This window comes from Zingiber officinale, chromosome 7B (genome assembly GCF_018446385.1).
Source record: "Zingiber officinale cultivar Zhangliang chromosome 7B, Zo_v1.1, whole genome shotgun sequence".
In the NCBI taxonomy this organism is placed as follows: domain Eukaryota; kingdom Viridiplantae; phylum Streptophyta; class Magnoliopsida; order Zingiberales; family Zingiberaceae; genus Zingiber; species Zingiber officinale.
In genome coordinates, this window is record NC_055999.1 from 74,334,021 (window position 1) to 74,350,537 (window position 16,517).

Here is a 16,517-nt window from a genome sequence, read left to right on the forward strand (position 1 = left end):
ATAAGGTAGAGTATGGTAGGATACTCCTGATAGAAGTGTCACCTATATCAGTGTGAAGATATGTCGCTTCAATGAAACACTCATGAATCCAAGATGGTGTCCATGGTCGAAACGGAACCAACCATGAGAACCTAAAGTAGGTGAGATAGGTTTCTGTGTGGGTGTTATTGTCTTAGTATACACCAACAGCTGAGCAGTTCAAGACATCACGTTCATTGCGCAGCCTAGTATACTGGATAGTATTCCACTACTAAAGGTTCAAAGCCACAAGCTACCTCTCCCGATGTAGTGACTTATCGATTGGACTCTTGTAAAGTGTCAGCATGCATACACGCATTGCATTAATTTCCATTCATGTGGGGGATTGTTGGATATTGGAACCTTAATGGACCAATATCGATTTTGTGGAAAAACCGGAATGCCATCAATAGATAGGAGTCATAATTGACTTCAAAATTGAAATCTATGTTTCGCGTAGATAGATTTAGACTATTAATTTGCTCAAAACCGATTAAAGGTGAATGAGAAATTAATTGTTTAAAGTCGGCCCAAATAAACATTAATTACTCATTAATGATATATAAGGAAATGCATGGAAGAATAGTCTCACATCGGAAATTTTCGATGTGCATTCTTTGCTTATTAATGATGCTGTGTTAATGGAGTTAACTCAGAAAAAGACCAGGTGCTCTCTTCTCAAGGGCGAGCAGGTGCTCGCACCTGTGAGCCCGCCACCCGCCACGTGCGCAATGGGCGCTTTATAGGCGCACTTTGCACTTCGCACGTACGCATTGAGGAGCTTAAATTTATGCTCCAGATGACAGATCGATCCAGCCCAAAGAACACATCCACTCACCCAAAAGACATTCAACCTCTTCATTTGGTATAAATAGAACCCTCCAGATGTTGAAAAATTCATTCGAATCATCGAATTCATCTATTCTACTCTCTCTTGAGCATTCATCTCATCTTGTGCATAAAGAGTTCAAATAGCCTACGAGAAGGTTCACTGGTCTCAGAATTCGGAGTGCTACGATTCCGAGACGTTCGTCGTTGTATCTTGGGAACGAATTACTGCTATCCGTTAGCACCGTAGCGGAGCAATATCATTTACGGAGATAGTATCGAACACTAGCCTCGACGATCAATATCAGTTTGCGCACTCCGGGAGATACCGGAACCAACACTCATCAATTTCAACCTCTTACACAAAATTTCTAGACACTTCAGTTCTGAAGAAGAAGAGCCTCCTCGTTGTCTAGAATCAACCGACATTTGATTGAGGGTACAAGTTGTCCAGCAAGCCCCACCTTTTTACCCACAGATGGAGAAAAAGCCCCTAACACATTCTGTTTTGATCTTGCCATCGAAATCTACGCATTCTGTTTTGGAAACTGCACATTCTGTTTGGAAACATGCACATTCCAACAAGTGTTTATTTAGGGTCAAGAGCGAATACTTCTTCGACTACATCGTGATAAAACGGAAAATTAAAGTCAGCTCAAGTAAAGTACAAATTCTCCGAAACATGATCCCACCACATAATCTGAATGAAGCACAATGTCTTACTGGACAAATATGACTTTATCTCGATTCATTTCAAAATCATCCAGATATTATATTTAGAAAAATAGTCAACTATATAAAATGGATACAAGCGCATGTATGCAAACGCTACACGTACACCACATTATGCATCTACTATTCATTGCCTTCCACTTGATCATTTACTGACTTGAGCATCGGAGTATCTACATCGAGGACTCCTCCCTGGTCCAATTGCTGATGATCCGGCAGTAAGGACAGGGGCCCCCTTTAAGGGGAGTCAATGACACGTAGAGGTCAAAAGTCAAAAGGGTCAGCAAGAGGTCCGGCCGACCGGAAAAGGGGTGGGTCGACCGGCCGATTGGGTCCGGGCGGAATCAAAGATAACTCGACGAGGAGTTGGGTTTCCGACGCTCATGGTGAACAGAGTCGCCAGGCCGAGCGGGTAGCCCTCCCGGCCGAGGTATAGAGCAGCAATGATTGTGAAGGAACAGTCTCAGCCGAGCACGTGACCGGGAATCTTCCCGGTCGGACCAATGCCTACGCCCGGTCGGAAGCGATGTTCCTGCCAAGCGACCGGATGCCCGACGCGGGGAGAGAAGAGACAAAAGGACAAGGGAACATTGGGGAACATCTTCTGACAACAGGCATGTTCGACGACCAAGCCTTACGCAGAATCCTGCGACAGTAGGTTCTGATGTCCCATCAGAGAGGTGCTCGGACTGTAGTAGTATGGTGTCAGGCATGCTCCTCTGGTAAGCCCATATTAAGGTATGGTAAAGGACACGTGTACGCCTCGGTAGGTGTGCATAAGCCTCCCCACAGCTTTATATAAGAGCCCTCAGACTTCGCTGGAGGTACGCAATCTCTCATATTCGGAGTCACTTCATCGTTTTCTTCTTGCCTGACTTGAGCGTCGGAGGGTCGTCGCCGGGAATCCCTTCCCGGCCTGACTTCTTTGCAGGTTCGTCGGAGATCCATACGGCCGGTCAGAGCTCCACGTCACCAGTTCGGAGACCGCCACGTGCCCAGCGTCCATCGACTCAGCGTTCGGACAGGATCAACTAATATTCTTTTTGATATGCAAGATCGTCATTTTTTGCCAACTCAGAATCTTCACATGATTAATATCAAAGTCACTTGTTTAATGTATCATCTTTTTCATTTTCAAACCAGATCAATATACTTATTTGATATGTAAAATATAGAATTGAATGGTACATCCCAGGATTAATTAGTGTAACATAAAATCTAGATACCCAATTAAAAAAATATAACTATAACATTTACTTGTTCATATTTGACCATTAACTTTCTTTGAATTTTGTATAGACTTAACTTTTACCTCAGCTAGAGAAGAAAACAAAAATAAATAAAATAAAATATCTATATATATATATATATATATATATATATATATATATAATTTTATTACAATTAAAGTTCTTATTTATTAAAAATTAATATTATATAACATAATTAAGTAAAATATTTTATTTTATATTTTATAGAACAATAAAATAATAATTAAATAATACAATCTCTTTCTAAATTATTATTCTTATTTAATGCTATAACTCTTACCATTTCCAAATTTCATCTATCACAATTTCTATCACAATTTTATCGAGGTTCATACACTTATATTCCTCATCTCCATATACTAGAGCTAAAATAATAAATCTAGACATCTTTATTGATTAACCTAAGATAACTGACCCGATCCTATAGAAAGAAACACTAACGATGAATCCATTTAGAAAAAAAAATACTATAAATATATCATCGAATTTATTGGATGCCAATTATATCCCAAGTTAAAGAACCAAAAACATGAGGGAGGAAATAAGGATAATCACCTCTTCGATAATTGTAATAAAAAGAACGTGCTTTTGATTTGTATCCTTATTTAAATGAGTATAGTTAACATGTAAACACAGTAAAAACAGTGTTTAATTGATAAGTTACAGCAGTCATTAGTTGAACTAATTAGGCGAAGACTAATCTAATCTTTCGTGGTAAACACGCAAGTCACACTCCAGCAAAACATCAAGTCCACTGTCCACACGCAATCGCCCTTCAACGTTCAAACGGAGGCCAAATTCTGTTCCAGATAACTCATTGGAAAAGTCAACCCAAGCTCCCCGTTCCCCACGCCACTGCCTATACCTCCCTTGTGCACTAAATGCCAACCATTTTAAGTAAATAATAAAATAAATAAGTTTTATATATATATAAATGAATGAAATGATTCATTGTAACATACACAAACGAGAAAAAAAATACATAAATTAAAGGAAAAAAATTTAATTTCTTAATTTTAAATGACTAGATGAAGCTGACTAATTTTAGTGCGGTCGGCAACGGTGAACCGACGCCGATCGGCGGCTTGATGGTCAACGCCAGAGGGCTCATCACCTCCTCTTCCTCCTCTTGCTTTGTGGCTGCGCCGACGATGGGGGCGGTAGGCAGCCGCGGTTTCTTTGCGGCGGGAAAGGGCGCCGCCAGAGGGCTCAGCACCTCTTCGTCTTCCCCCTTCTTCTTCGCGTTGATCCAGCCGGCCCGCGTTGCGGGCAGAGGCAGCAGGTTGAGATCCAAGGCTAGGTTCCTTCCGGAGCTGGTGGCCGCCCCGGAGGAGGACGCCTCCTTCGTCGCTTTCGCGGCGGCGGCGGCAGCGCTTCCGTTTATGACGCCCTCGTAGTGGCACCTCATGTGGCCGCCCAGCGCTTGCCCCGAAGGGAAAGACTTGTGGCACACGGCGCATTCGTGCACCCTTCCGCCGCTTCCGGCTGCGCCAGATCCGCTAGTCGTGGCGGAGGCCGCGTCGTCTCCGCCGGATGCGGGGGCGGCAGGTTTCCTGTGGCTGGTCTTGTGGCCGCCGAGTGCCTGGTAAGAGGGGAACGCCTTCCCGCACACAGAGCACTCATACGACTGAGTCCTCGCCGCCGCAGGCTCCGCCACAGGGCCGCGACGAGGGGCGCCTCCCAGCGGCCCCGGAAGGAGGCCAGATCCGCCGCCGCTGATCCCGCGGGAGAGCATCATGAGGCAGAGAGCGAGGTATTCCTCCTCGGTGGGCATTCGGCGGTCGCCGCCCTCATCGGACTGTGAGCTGGAGTCGGCGCGGGGGCGCTTCGACCGCTTCTTCTTCGCCCACGACTCCACCTGGTAAACCGGCGGCGCCGACGGCCTCTCTTCGCTGTTGATGACCCGGATCACTGCATCAATCGCCATGGCAACACCTCGATTGCTGTGGAAGTTGTATCGAAAGAATTGAAGAGAGCGAAGAGAAGACCGCCATTTATAGAAGAGACGAAGGGAGGAAAGTGGCGTGGAAGGATGGAAGCGAAGGCGGCGAAGCAGAGCAAGTAGGATAAATACTAGTGACACATCAGAGTCAATACCCCTTTTTGATTGGAAACTTTGGTGGGCCGTGTATTTTCCACCTATAGCGAATAGGGTGAACTACGCGTGTGAGTTTTTAAGTTGAGTGCGAGAAGAAGCCCGGATAAGCTTCCTCGCTGTTTCTACTTCAACCGACGTGAGCGAGGACGACACGTTGGAACCGACGGGCGTTGCCCGATCGCATTCACTTGCGGGATGCACCGGGACAGTCCAGTGGAGGAGGAACTGGGCCCCACCGGTGGGCCGCAGGTCGACCAATAATAAGTCCGCGGGTGGCGTTTTGGGTTGGCAGGGCAACGAAGCGTCGTGCGACGACGAACAAGTCTGGCGCGTGGAAAATGAGCCACGTGCTCCTCGTTTCTTTCCATATTCCGGTCAACAAACTCGCAGTGTGTTCTGAGGCGGCGGCCAACCCGGGCGGGCGTTCCTTGTTGACTCCAGGATTGGTCTGCGGACCGAGCCAATTACATGCGACTTTGTCGTCTAGACCAGACCGCCCCCACGAGTTCGGACCGGTCCGGCCTGGGCCGTACTTGGTCCGAATGAATTGTCGCCTTATTTTTCACGTGTTCGACCTTTTAGCACGTGTTCAGTCTGGTGCATGCATGCTTGCGTTTCAGGGAAATAGATCATGAGGAATTAGAATCGAAAGGTCTTTATCGACATCGGATCCAAATCAGCCACAATTTTATACACTTTATTTTCCTCTATAAATTTTGGAGATCAGCACGAGACGAGTGATCGAGCCGATCCGGGTTCGGAGCTGCTGATGCTACCTGATCATTCCGGATCATAATCTGAGTCCTCCGCGAACTCCAACGGCATGGCATTGCAGTATAAAGTAGGCTTCCAATCAGCATCGCTTATCGTCTTAAGTATCTCTCTTGCTACGATCTCGCTTCCTTCTGCGGAGAAGTGAACTCCATCCTCACTGCATCAGCAGAAAGTATATAACCAATGCTCCAGCAGCAATATAACTTGAAAATCTAAAGAATTATTTATTAGCAATTGCATGAGATTTTGTTTTCCTATTTTTTCTTTTCGGTGCAACCAAATTACTAGTTGAGGTAGCAATAGTTTGAGAAAAAAGAAAAGTAGAAAGTTTTTATTTTTTTTGTTTTTTTTAACCTAGGGCCTCATGGAACCTTGTGACGACCCTATATATCAAGTTTCGGCTAGTAGTATTATTGTTGGAGTTTGTGTTCTACCTGTCGGGATTATCTATCAAGGATCAACGGTGGAAGGAGCATGAATTAGAAAACAAAACAAGCATACTTACGTATAGCATCGAGTACTCCAGTCATCATGCTCTTGAATTACAGCGAAAAGGTCGATAACTTTCAGATCCATCCGCCAGCACAGTTGCTTGCAAGCTTCTGAGTACTTTTTGCCGGATTCGTTTGAACGGACCGTCACACATAGTTTAGGACTGCATTTGGGGGGTAAAGTGAGTGAATATCGAAAATATTAAGTTTGAACAAATGACTAGAAATGGATCACCAGAGCATTACTCTTGTGTCAGACGATGCATTTCCTCATTAATAGGAGGGCAGCTAAGGAAAATAATCCGTGTCGTCTCAGATAAACCCTGAAACATAACATTTCAATGTCGACACTTCGAAAACATCTTTATGTAGCTTCAGCAGTTAAAAGAAACAGAGCTACCATTAGGTGAAGTGCAATCTTTTCCATGTTCGCAACATATTCTTGAAGAGGCACATGAGGAAGTTTCATGGATGGGTGAGGAATAAAGGAATCATTCCCGCCAAAGCAAACAATCACCAAAGCAGGTTGAATTGCTGCATTCTAGTAGAGAGTCAAAAAGGTTAATGTTGGATATAAGTGATAAAACATTATTGTGATAATTGCCAATTTAACTAGCGACATAATCAACAAGAGTATTGTTAGCTAAATATTGCTAGCTTTGTAGATAACTAATCAGAAACTCAACTAGGTAACATAGATTAAACAAAAAATATCACTTGAAAATTGGATCTTCATGAAAGAACTCGGAAACAAAAGCCCTACAGAAATTGAACCCAAACTTTGGCAACAACTTCCACGGCTTGTACCAACTGAGATAGTTGACACCTCAAACACCTAGGAGAAAATTGAACGCTTGACCTTTAATTACTTAAAATACCCCCTCTAGACACCAAGCAACCATATTATTCTGGTCTAGTTGGATAAGTTTATTTCTGCAGAAAGGGCACTACAAGGAACATGATACATGTATTGATGGAAGCGATAGCGTTTGCCTTGTTGTGTGATACTTGTTACCAAGAGTTTTAAGAGCATAGTACGTAGCATACAATGTCAAGATGTAACATGGAAAAAAAAAAAACCCTCCTAAAACAATTAATCGAGGTGTTAAGATTCGGAGGATTATGGAAGTTAACAAAGCAGAAAAAGTTGAACCTTGAGAGAGTCAAATTCATATTCCTGATGCAGCATCTAGTATGAGCAGGTAGTTTGATTACTGATAAAATCATAGAGAAGGAAAAATGTAAAGTAGTATTACGGACAATACATGAGTATGCATAATACAAAGTCAGCCATAACTGCAAGGCAACAATGAATCAAAACACTCAAATTATGAAACTACGATCGACTTGTTGCTTATCAGCAATCCTTTGAACGCAGGTCTGTCTTTTTATAATAGAGTTCACCATTGGAATGGGTCTAGTTCATAGAACATCTTCATGTAACAAAGACCTAACTTGTAAAAGTTGAACAAAACTACATCACCCTTGATCAGCATACAGTAGCGAGGAACAGAAGCATGGAGAAGTTACCTAGAACTTTTTGATACACATTATAAGCAGACCTTTTGGAAATTATCTTAAAACATTTGGTGTTCTACCATTTACCTTTGGGAAAATTTTATCAAGCACTTGGACAGCACGTCTTGAGTTCCATCCAGCGTATCCCCGCACTAAAATGTCAGCCTATGCCGTATCAGAAAATTAAGTAGTGAGAGATTCACAAAAAATTGATGTATGTGGTCCTGAAACTTGAAATTTAAAAGTAGGAAAGTTGTTTGCAAAATCTAAAATATACAGAGCATTAAGAACCCTAAATTGCAGGAAAGTTGATGATGCTGACTGTAGGATGCAATCAATGGTTTTGAATGAAAATTCATGACTCTGTATTCAATATATGTATACATGTCAGAAAATTCACAAGCCTCTTGGATATGTGATGCTGGTGACTAAATTGGTTATCTCGCACAACAGGTAAATCTACTACCTGACAATCCAAATAGAACAACAATTCTTTGAACTACCTGAAATATAGGAGAGGCTGTAATTTATGCAAAATCTCCAACATTAAACCGGGCAAAAAGGACCACATATAGTGCAAATGCTATATCAATCGAGCCTATTTTCTCCGCCGTTTTTTTAACTAGGATAAGCAGATCAATTAAATTGTCTCCGGGAAAGGTCGACGACTCTAGTCGATCACAAAGTAGCTTATCTACCGAATCAAATGGTTTATTTATGAACCGACCGAACAAGATCCTAACTTGCCAGAGAACTTAAAGACGGAGACTTGTGAAAAACCCAAGGGAATCATCAGATTCAAAAATCCAAAACGAAGAACTTCGAGAACAGGGAGAAATCTCGGGAGTACCTTGCGGGCGTAGTAGTCGGCGAGGATTGCCCCCCAGCCGCCGTTGCCGTAGCTAAACTGGACGACGGAAGATCCGAAGAGCACGAACAGCGGTCTTCCGGGCCCGACCATCACTCCTCCCAATCGGTCTGTCTCATCTGATCCCCCGAAGGATCGATATATATACCGTAGCGGTGCGCGTGGCGCGTCAGCAACGAAGCGGCAAACTGCTCCACGAGGATAAACCCAGCTAAAGTATTTGCTATTTTTAATCCTTTTTTATATATTTTGGAATCAAAATAATGCGTATATTGAATGTTTTTTTTTAAAATAATATTCTTACATAAATTTTATTCAATTCAAGATTATGGAAACGATTTTATTTGTTTCCTTTTGCTCATACCACTTGAATGAGTAATACGATTTGAATGGTCAGCCGTCATGACATTTATTTTTAAAAATCTTATTTTTTAAAAAAAAATTATAAGATTTTTAAAGAAAAGCCTTTATTTAATAATATTTATAATATTTTAGTGACAATTACTGATGTACTTCAATATAAATTACCTCATTTGATTTAAATTTTTTAATATGAAAATATTCTATCTTCCTATTAAAGTTAAAATTTCAATTTATTTACTTTAAAAGTTTTAATGTGAGACTATTTTATCTAACTCATTAAACTAGTTTAATAAGGTATCCATTAGTCTTATTATAATTTTTATTCATTTAATATTGAATTTATAGATACTATTTGATTGTTATTATATATTCCATAATAAATTTACAAATTGTATATATAAAGAGTTTGAATACATTTTAACTTGTTAGAATCTAGATTTTATGTCAAACTTTAAATATCACTTTGAGTCTTATATTTTATTCAATAATTAATCTTTGTTTGAAATTTTATATCCATCTTCTTGATAATTATTAATAAATCTTTTATAATTAAATATCATTCAAGATTGACCTCTCTTTTATTCAATTCCTTTGATTACTATGAAAACTAGACTCCTATATTTAGAGGTAGAGCATTGGATAGTTTCATGTTTTAGGAGTTGTTGAATGTGAGTTGATACAGGTTATGATGAGCGAGTTCAAAGGATGACATAGATATTAAAGTCAGCAATTATAAACAGCAACAAGAAATAGGATATCAAACTATATGATTGCAACATCTAAATCAGCAATTTTCTATAAATTCTCAAGCATTTAGCATTTCCATCAAACCTCAGGAGAAACACAGATATGATTGATCCACCAGAGATGGTAAATTTTAAATTATTGTCAACTAAGAATATGATAAGAATAAATTTAATGATATTGTAGTTGCTGAAAGGGTTGCTAATGTGCACAAACTTGTAGAAAGGATCAAATGGAAATGCCAGAAAGGAAATAGTGCCAAAGATATGATTAAAGGTTAGCTATATGTGTTTGACAATATGCAGGAGATTTGAATTAGTCGAATTTAAATTATATTGAATCAAATTTAAGTTATCTGTCGAGATGACCTAAGTAGATAATCTTAAACTATCAAGTATGTTGGTACAATTGACCTCTAGGACTTCGATGTTTGACAATGCATCCAAGTCTGGTCAATTTGACCAAGGGTTAATATAAACAGGACTTAATGTTTGGAAGAGAGTAGTCTAGTCAGAACTAGATGACTAATAAGGAGAAGTCTTAACTGGAGGTTAGATAAATTGGAAGTCCTGGTGAGTAGAGCCAGACCCTAGTAAGTGAAGTTAGGTAGTGGAAGTCCTGGTGAGTGAAGCCAGATCTTAGTGAGTGAAGCTAGGTGGTGGAAGTCCTGGTGAGTGAAGTCAGACCCTAATGAGTGAAGCTATGTAGTGGAAGTCTTGGTGAGTGAAACCAGGTCCTAGTGAGTGAAGCTAGCTTGTGGAAGTCGTGGTTAATGAAGTTGGATCCTAGTGAATGAAGCTAGGTGGAGGAAGTCCTGGTAAGTGAAGCCAGGCAATGTAAGTCCTAGTGAGTGAAGCTAGGCAACCCTAGGGGGAGATAACCCTAGGTTATATGTGACCAATTGGTTTCAGGTTGACCGCGCGCGGTCAACCGGACCAGTGAATCTTGAATTCTGTTAACACTGTTTTTATCTTACTATTTTATCTATTGTGCTAACTCAGTGTTGCAGGGAAGTTTCAGTTAGGTCGACGGGCCAACCGGATAGTTGGTACGAATCTAGACTGGTCGACAGGCTGACTGGATGACTGACAAAAGCTAAGTAAAGGTGAGTTACTAGAGGAGAGTGACTGTGAGGACGTGTCCTAGTTGAAGGATAGTAGGCGTCGGTCCAGTCTAGGACCATTTGAGATCCCTAGACTGAGACATTAATTAGTTCCTGGTCCTAGGAGGACAGAAACTAATTACTCTATTTTTATATATTGTGCTAACACTTGTCTTGCATGTATTTTGGACTAACACATTTGTTGCAGGGCAAGAAAGCAAGTAAAGGAACAAAGTTGTCTTCGAGTGAACATTACCCGAAGACGTCTTTCATGGCTATGGAAGGCGCATCGGTACTGTTCATGGAAGGCGCCTTCCATGGCTATGAAAGACGACTTTCACTGATAGAATTTGACCGGATTGAAGATAAGGCACAGGGATGTCGGGATTGATTTTTGCCTCATTAGAGGCTTCTTCTAAGCCTTTTATAAGGCAGTTTCGAGGAGGCATTGGGAGATAAAGAATATTCGAGCTACTACGCGTACATTCAAGCTTCTGACTGCTTCCAATTACTGCTGCTACTCTACAGTGAAGCTGTTAAGTCCGACGACTGCTCCTAGGAGTTCCGATCGCGTCCAGCAAACAGACATCAACACAAAATGCTCCATTACGATTTCTAAAAAGTGTTGGTAACATTTATTTTTTGTATTTAATTTTTACAAAAGGACAAGTGCAGTGTGTTGCACTTGAACTAAGTCTCTTGTACTCAATTCTCTCTTCCAGGGGTATCGAAAGAGGTTTTTAGTGGATTGTATCGGATTAACCGAGGCTTACGATAGACGCAGCCTACGATAGACGTAATTTCCTTGAAATCGATTCACCCCACCATAAAGATTTACATGGTAAAATATTTGTTGTTCACTTGAGCAAATTTTGTTACGACCGGTCCGACATTCAACGCACGTAAGTCGTACTCGCACACGAGTCAACTTGATTCAATGCAATCCAGACCCTGGATTTACACCCCCCCTCCCTCGACGCACCCACGCGTGAGAGAGAGCCTCTCCCCATGCATTTATTCACATCATCAATGTATATGAATCAATATAAATCAATTAATATACCTTGAAACTCTCAATGTGGGACTAAAGTCTCATTCATAATGGAGCTTTTTTCCTCTTCCACCTCTTCTCATTCACATATATCCAACAATATATACATGACCTCTAATTTAATTGGAATTCCATGTACCTTATTTTTTTTTTTTTCAAAACTCCATTTAAGGCCATGATATAATTAATTTAACCTACTTTAATGGGGGTCTAGATATAACTTAACTTCATTAAAGCATCTTCAATGGGAAATATTTGGAAGAGATATTTCTCTAAATATCTCCTCCTCTCAAATATCCCTTATTGTCGGAGAATTTGTAAAGTGATTTGAAATCACCAAGCACAAATTTATGTCCGGTGATTTTTCATTTTTGGGACGGCTTCATATTTTTTTTATTTTTTTTATTTAATTAATGTTTTTGTTTGGTACGTTTATGAGAAAAAAATAAAAAGAAATTAAAGTTGAACGTTAGAAAAAATCAAAATCGAACCGAACGTTAAAAAAAATCAAAATTAAACGTTAAACAGCGTTCGTTTTTTTCGAACGTTGGATAACGTTCATTTTCCCTTATATATACATCGTTCCTTTCATCTATTTTCGTCAATTCTACACTCATTGCCTACCAAAAATTTAAAGAGAAATGGATAAAAATTTCAGTCATTAATTTAGAGATTTGTTCAACTATCTAAATATCGACAAAAATTCTAGTGAAGAAAGTTCTTGAGTTCATCCTAATTTTCTCAATTCTCAATTTCCATTTCCCACTCAACACCTACCAAATTTCCAACCTTTTCCATACCCACCACCATATTACCATAATTTCCAAAGTTATCCAAATTCTTTGAGTGGCGACCCTCGAGCTCCGTTTTATACATATCCTCCAGAATATTGGTAGAGTAGTCAATATTTGATGCAAGCCTCATCTCATGGAATTAATCTGCTTCAATCACTAGAGATTCAATCAAATGAATCGAGAAGAGATAGTGTTGATGCAACTAACAGTGATAAAGGTACAGAAATACCTTATGCAGCCCCTGATTCACAAGTTCATCCATTCTCATCTGAAATAGGTCTGACGATTTTATTCTCAATCAAGCACCCGAGATGGGCAACGAATCAGATGAAGATCATAGCAAGCGAACACTATGGACAGTAGCATATGATAAGCTTCTTGCAGTGCCCTACACAATTATAAGTGAAGATTTAGTAGTTGGTAATGACTAAAAGAGAGTTTTTTTATAAACGGGTGGTGACATACTACAATACCAATCGAGATAAGGGAGCTAAAAATGAACTATAGAGAAAGCAAAATCTCATTGAGCTTCGTTTAAAAAGATCGTGAATAGATATAATGGAATTTATAATAAATGATATAATGATCAACTAAGCGGATGGAGTGACGAGGACTTAATGGTGCGAGCTCATAAAGAATACAAGAGTACTTTTAAAACTACTTTCCAATATGAACATGTGTGGAGGATTGTGAAAGATAGTTCGATGTATGCTCCTCGATCCTCAGAGCGACGAGCTACAAAGCAAGCAAGAACATCAGAATCATCATGTGCACATACTAACTCTTCTAATCCCAACACAACTGTTGATCAAGATGATAGAGAAGTCTGACCTCGTCCAATGCAATAGAAGGCAGCAAAGAGAAAAAGCCAAGAAAGAGTAGGCCTAATTGATGAATTGAATCAGGCTATGCAACAATTAAGAGCACATTTGGAAGAGTATAATAACAATAAAAAAGTGAATCAACTAATCCAAGCACATCAACTCCTCATAATGGACACACGAGGCATGACAAATATTCAACTTCAAAATCATCTAACGATATGTGAGCAGCTAAAGAAAAAATTGAATATGTGGTTAATTCTTATGGTTTATTTTATCCACTCCTTATTTATTTTATTAATTGTAGTTTGTAATTTCTATGGTTTATCGTTATGTGTTTTATTAATTTAATATGGTTTATACCTCTATATTTCAATTTCAAATTTGTAAAATATTTATAGTATTTACATATTTGAGAGTGGATATTTGATAGATGAGATCTATAAATATTTAATTTGTGAGATATTTGATTATGAAATTTGGGATATTTAAATAGTAGAATATTTAAAAAATTGACATGAAAATAGGGACCATAATTTTTTAGGAGAAATATAAGTATATAACTAACGGATGCTCTTAGACAAGTTACTCAATAAGTGGAGATCATTTTGGAAAGACGGGTATATGGAATAACAATAAATTTTGGGTATCCATATAATTTTTCCAATAATTTATTGAAAACACAAGAAGAAAACAAATAGTACATGTGAAAGTAAGTAATATGAACTCAATGATGACACCACAACCATGCTTGCATTCATTGTCCTTTCCAACACCGGGGATTGGCTCTCTGTTCGGTCCGGGACGCGGAATTACAATATTGACCAAATTACCTCAAGGAAAATAACAGGTATTGAGATTCACATAGGAAAAGGGGGGAAAATCATAGTAAAGCAAGCATCTCCATTTTAACAAAGAAAAGCGTTAGGTTCTCAAGTGACATAGAAAGACAAGTTGCACGAGTCTGCTAAACTATGCTTTTCTGTGGAGATTTTTAAATGCATAATCAATCAAATGTTCAATGTCACATATACTGCCGTGCCAAGTTATTACATCAATATTTAATATGAATTGAAAGCCGTTCTCAATGTGTATAAAAGATTTTAACGGCTTTGCCTAATCTCTTATCTCCCTGCTTGGTGAGTGATAGGAGCATCCGTCAGTCGTACAATGGATGTATGAAATTATAATTAAATTACTGAGTATCTTTATGCTAATGTAGTATAGGGATGACTCGGGTCGTCACCCAACAAATGTAACAATGGATGATAGCTCTTAGGATTGATTATTACTTTTGAGTTTTTGATATGACCATGGGGGGTTTGGGTTGAGTTCTAAAACTACAAAATGAAATAGTAATGCATGTAATGAAATATAATTCTAATAAATGAAAGACATTACAAGTAAGGGAGCCTAATCTAACCTAAACTAGGATGACAAAGAAATGAAAAGCAACATAAAGTAAGCATTTAAAGAAATGGAGCATTAATGAAACCTAACCTAATTGCATCAAACAAAAGACATAAACATAAGAGAACATAAAGCAATCAAACTAACAAAACATTGAACAATATGAACTAAAGGAAATACAAAATTAAAAACCTAACTAATGAAAGAGACATTTCACCAAACACGTTATGAGCATGAATTGAATTAAGCAAAAGTAAATGTAATCCTAAACATGGGAGGACAATTCAATACAAGCATTCGTCAACCAACAAGCAGAAACCACACATGAAGAGTACAACCCAAGTTTGCAGATAGACGGCAATTGCGGATGGATCTTCGGATGTAGCGGCTGCAAATGTGGATCGGAGCGGAGAACAAAACCTTCTCTTCTAACACGAAGAGGAGGGCTGCCAGAAGAGGAAATGGGGCTGCCTCTCTTCTAACCGAGGCGGCTGGAGGTGAAAAGGAATGAAAATGGCCGGAGAAGCTTCTGACGGATGGGCTCTCTTCTTCTAACCCGAAGAAGAGAGGTGGAAGGAAAGGAGATGGAGCCTCTTCCTAACCCGGTTGAGGATGGTGGCTTGCGAGATGCTAACCCGAAGAAGAGATTTGGATGTGCCGATGAGGTGCAGATCAGTTGAGGGGAAGCAACTCCGTTTGGCGATGGCGTGAGGAGGAAGAAGGGGAAAATCGGCGGTGAAGGAGTTGATGGAGTGGAGAGGAAGATGGGAAAGAGGTTCGGCCGGACGGCGGCGATGAATGAGAGGAGATGGCCGCCGCCCGTTGGGTGTCGCCGATGGAGGAGGTGGAGGGAGGCGGCATCGGGATGGGCGTCCGGGAAGAGCAGAAGCTTCCTGCGTAGACGAAATTAGGAGATGATGAATGAAATTAAAAATCATAGCACACGTGAGGATAAAGAAGTCTAATTCAAGAGCTAAAATTAATGTACTAAAATGTTAGTTATTAACTCTCTCTTACTTATTTTTATACGTCTCAGGTAAACAAATAAATAAAATTAAAAAACAAATAAAGACTTATTTCCTTGACAATTCTCAATCAAACTTACATGATAATAAAAAAAAAGACCTAGTACTTATCAATTCTTAAACATCAACACATTCATGACTCAATTCTTGCATTAGTTAACAAGCATTGTGACATTAATGAATCTTGAATACCAAGCATGATAAAGCTCACAAGATCAATAGTGGTTGCTCTCACTCTCACAATAATACAAAGATAAATGCCACAACAAGATCAATAGTGGTTGCTCTCACTCTCACAATAATACAAAGATAAATGTCACTCAAAGTTACTTAACATGTAGCATTATCATGCTGGCTTATTTCCTACTTTTATTGAATCGAGACACATGAGAGAGAGGAGTGAATCACGTGATTTCAAAAAATATTTCTTTTGAGTTTTGAAATTAAAGTATACACAGTGAAAAATTTAAATATAAAAACAGAAAGTAAGAAAACACAACTCAGTCTGTTTTATTTGGTTTGGAGTTTTCGGCGACTCCTACTCCATGACCTAGGTCCTGTATATAGGGGATCGGTGGCTGGCTAGAAGAGGGTTGGATAGACGGCACC

The 16,517-nt window shown here is 39.6% G+C and overlaps 2 protein-coding genes across 2 annotated transcripts; both read right to left on the reverse strand.

Annotated features, from left to right (window-relative positions):
- Positions 1-3,754: 3,754 nt before the first annotated feature.
- LOC122006026 (zinc finger protein ZAT10-like) lies at positions 3,755-4,824 on the reverse strand. Its single transcript, XM_042561322.1, has one exon. It carries the CDS (start codon positions 4,774-4,776, stop codon positions 3,874-3,876), a length of 903 nt encoding a protein of 300 aa, XP_042417256.1. The 5' UTR covers positions 4,777-4,824; the 3' UTR covers positions 3,755-3,873.
- Positions 4,825-5,604: 780 nt separating this feature from the next.
- On the reverse strand, positions 5,605-8,709 carry LOC122003823 (GDSL esterase/lipase CPRD49-like). Its single transcript, XM_042558820.1, has 6 exons — positions 8,581-8,709; positions 7,818-7,895; positions 6,613-6,753; positions 6,459-6,535; positions 6,227-6,376; positions 5,605-5,878 (listed from the first exon to the last, which is right to left on the reverse strand). Exons 1-6 carry the CDS (start codon positions 8,689-8,691, stop codon positions 5,728-5,730), a joined length of 708 nt encoding a protein of 235 aa, XP_042414754.1. The 5' UTR covers positions 8,692-8,709; the 3' UTR covers positions 5,605-5,727.
- Between the last annotated feature and the right edge of the window lie 7,808 nt (positions 8,710-16,517).

Coding starts and splice junctions, on each gene's coding strand:
- LOC122006026 (XM_042561322.1), bottom strand. CDS start 4,776: ATGGCGATTGATGCAGTGATCCGGGTCATCAACAGCGAAGAGAGGCCG.
- LOC122003823 (XM_042558820.1), bottom strand. CDS start 8,691: ATGGTCGGGCCCGGAAGACCGCTGTTCGTGCTCTTCGGATCTTCCGTC. Junction 6,754..7,817: donor TTGATAAAATTTTCCCAAAG/GTAAATGGTAGA, acceptor ACTCTCTACTAG/AATGCAGCAATTCAACCTGC. Junction 6,536..6,612: donor AGATTGCACTTCACCTAATG/GTAGCTCTGTTT, acceptor GTTATGTTTCAG/GGTTTATCTGAGACGACACG.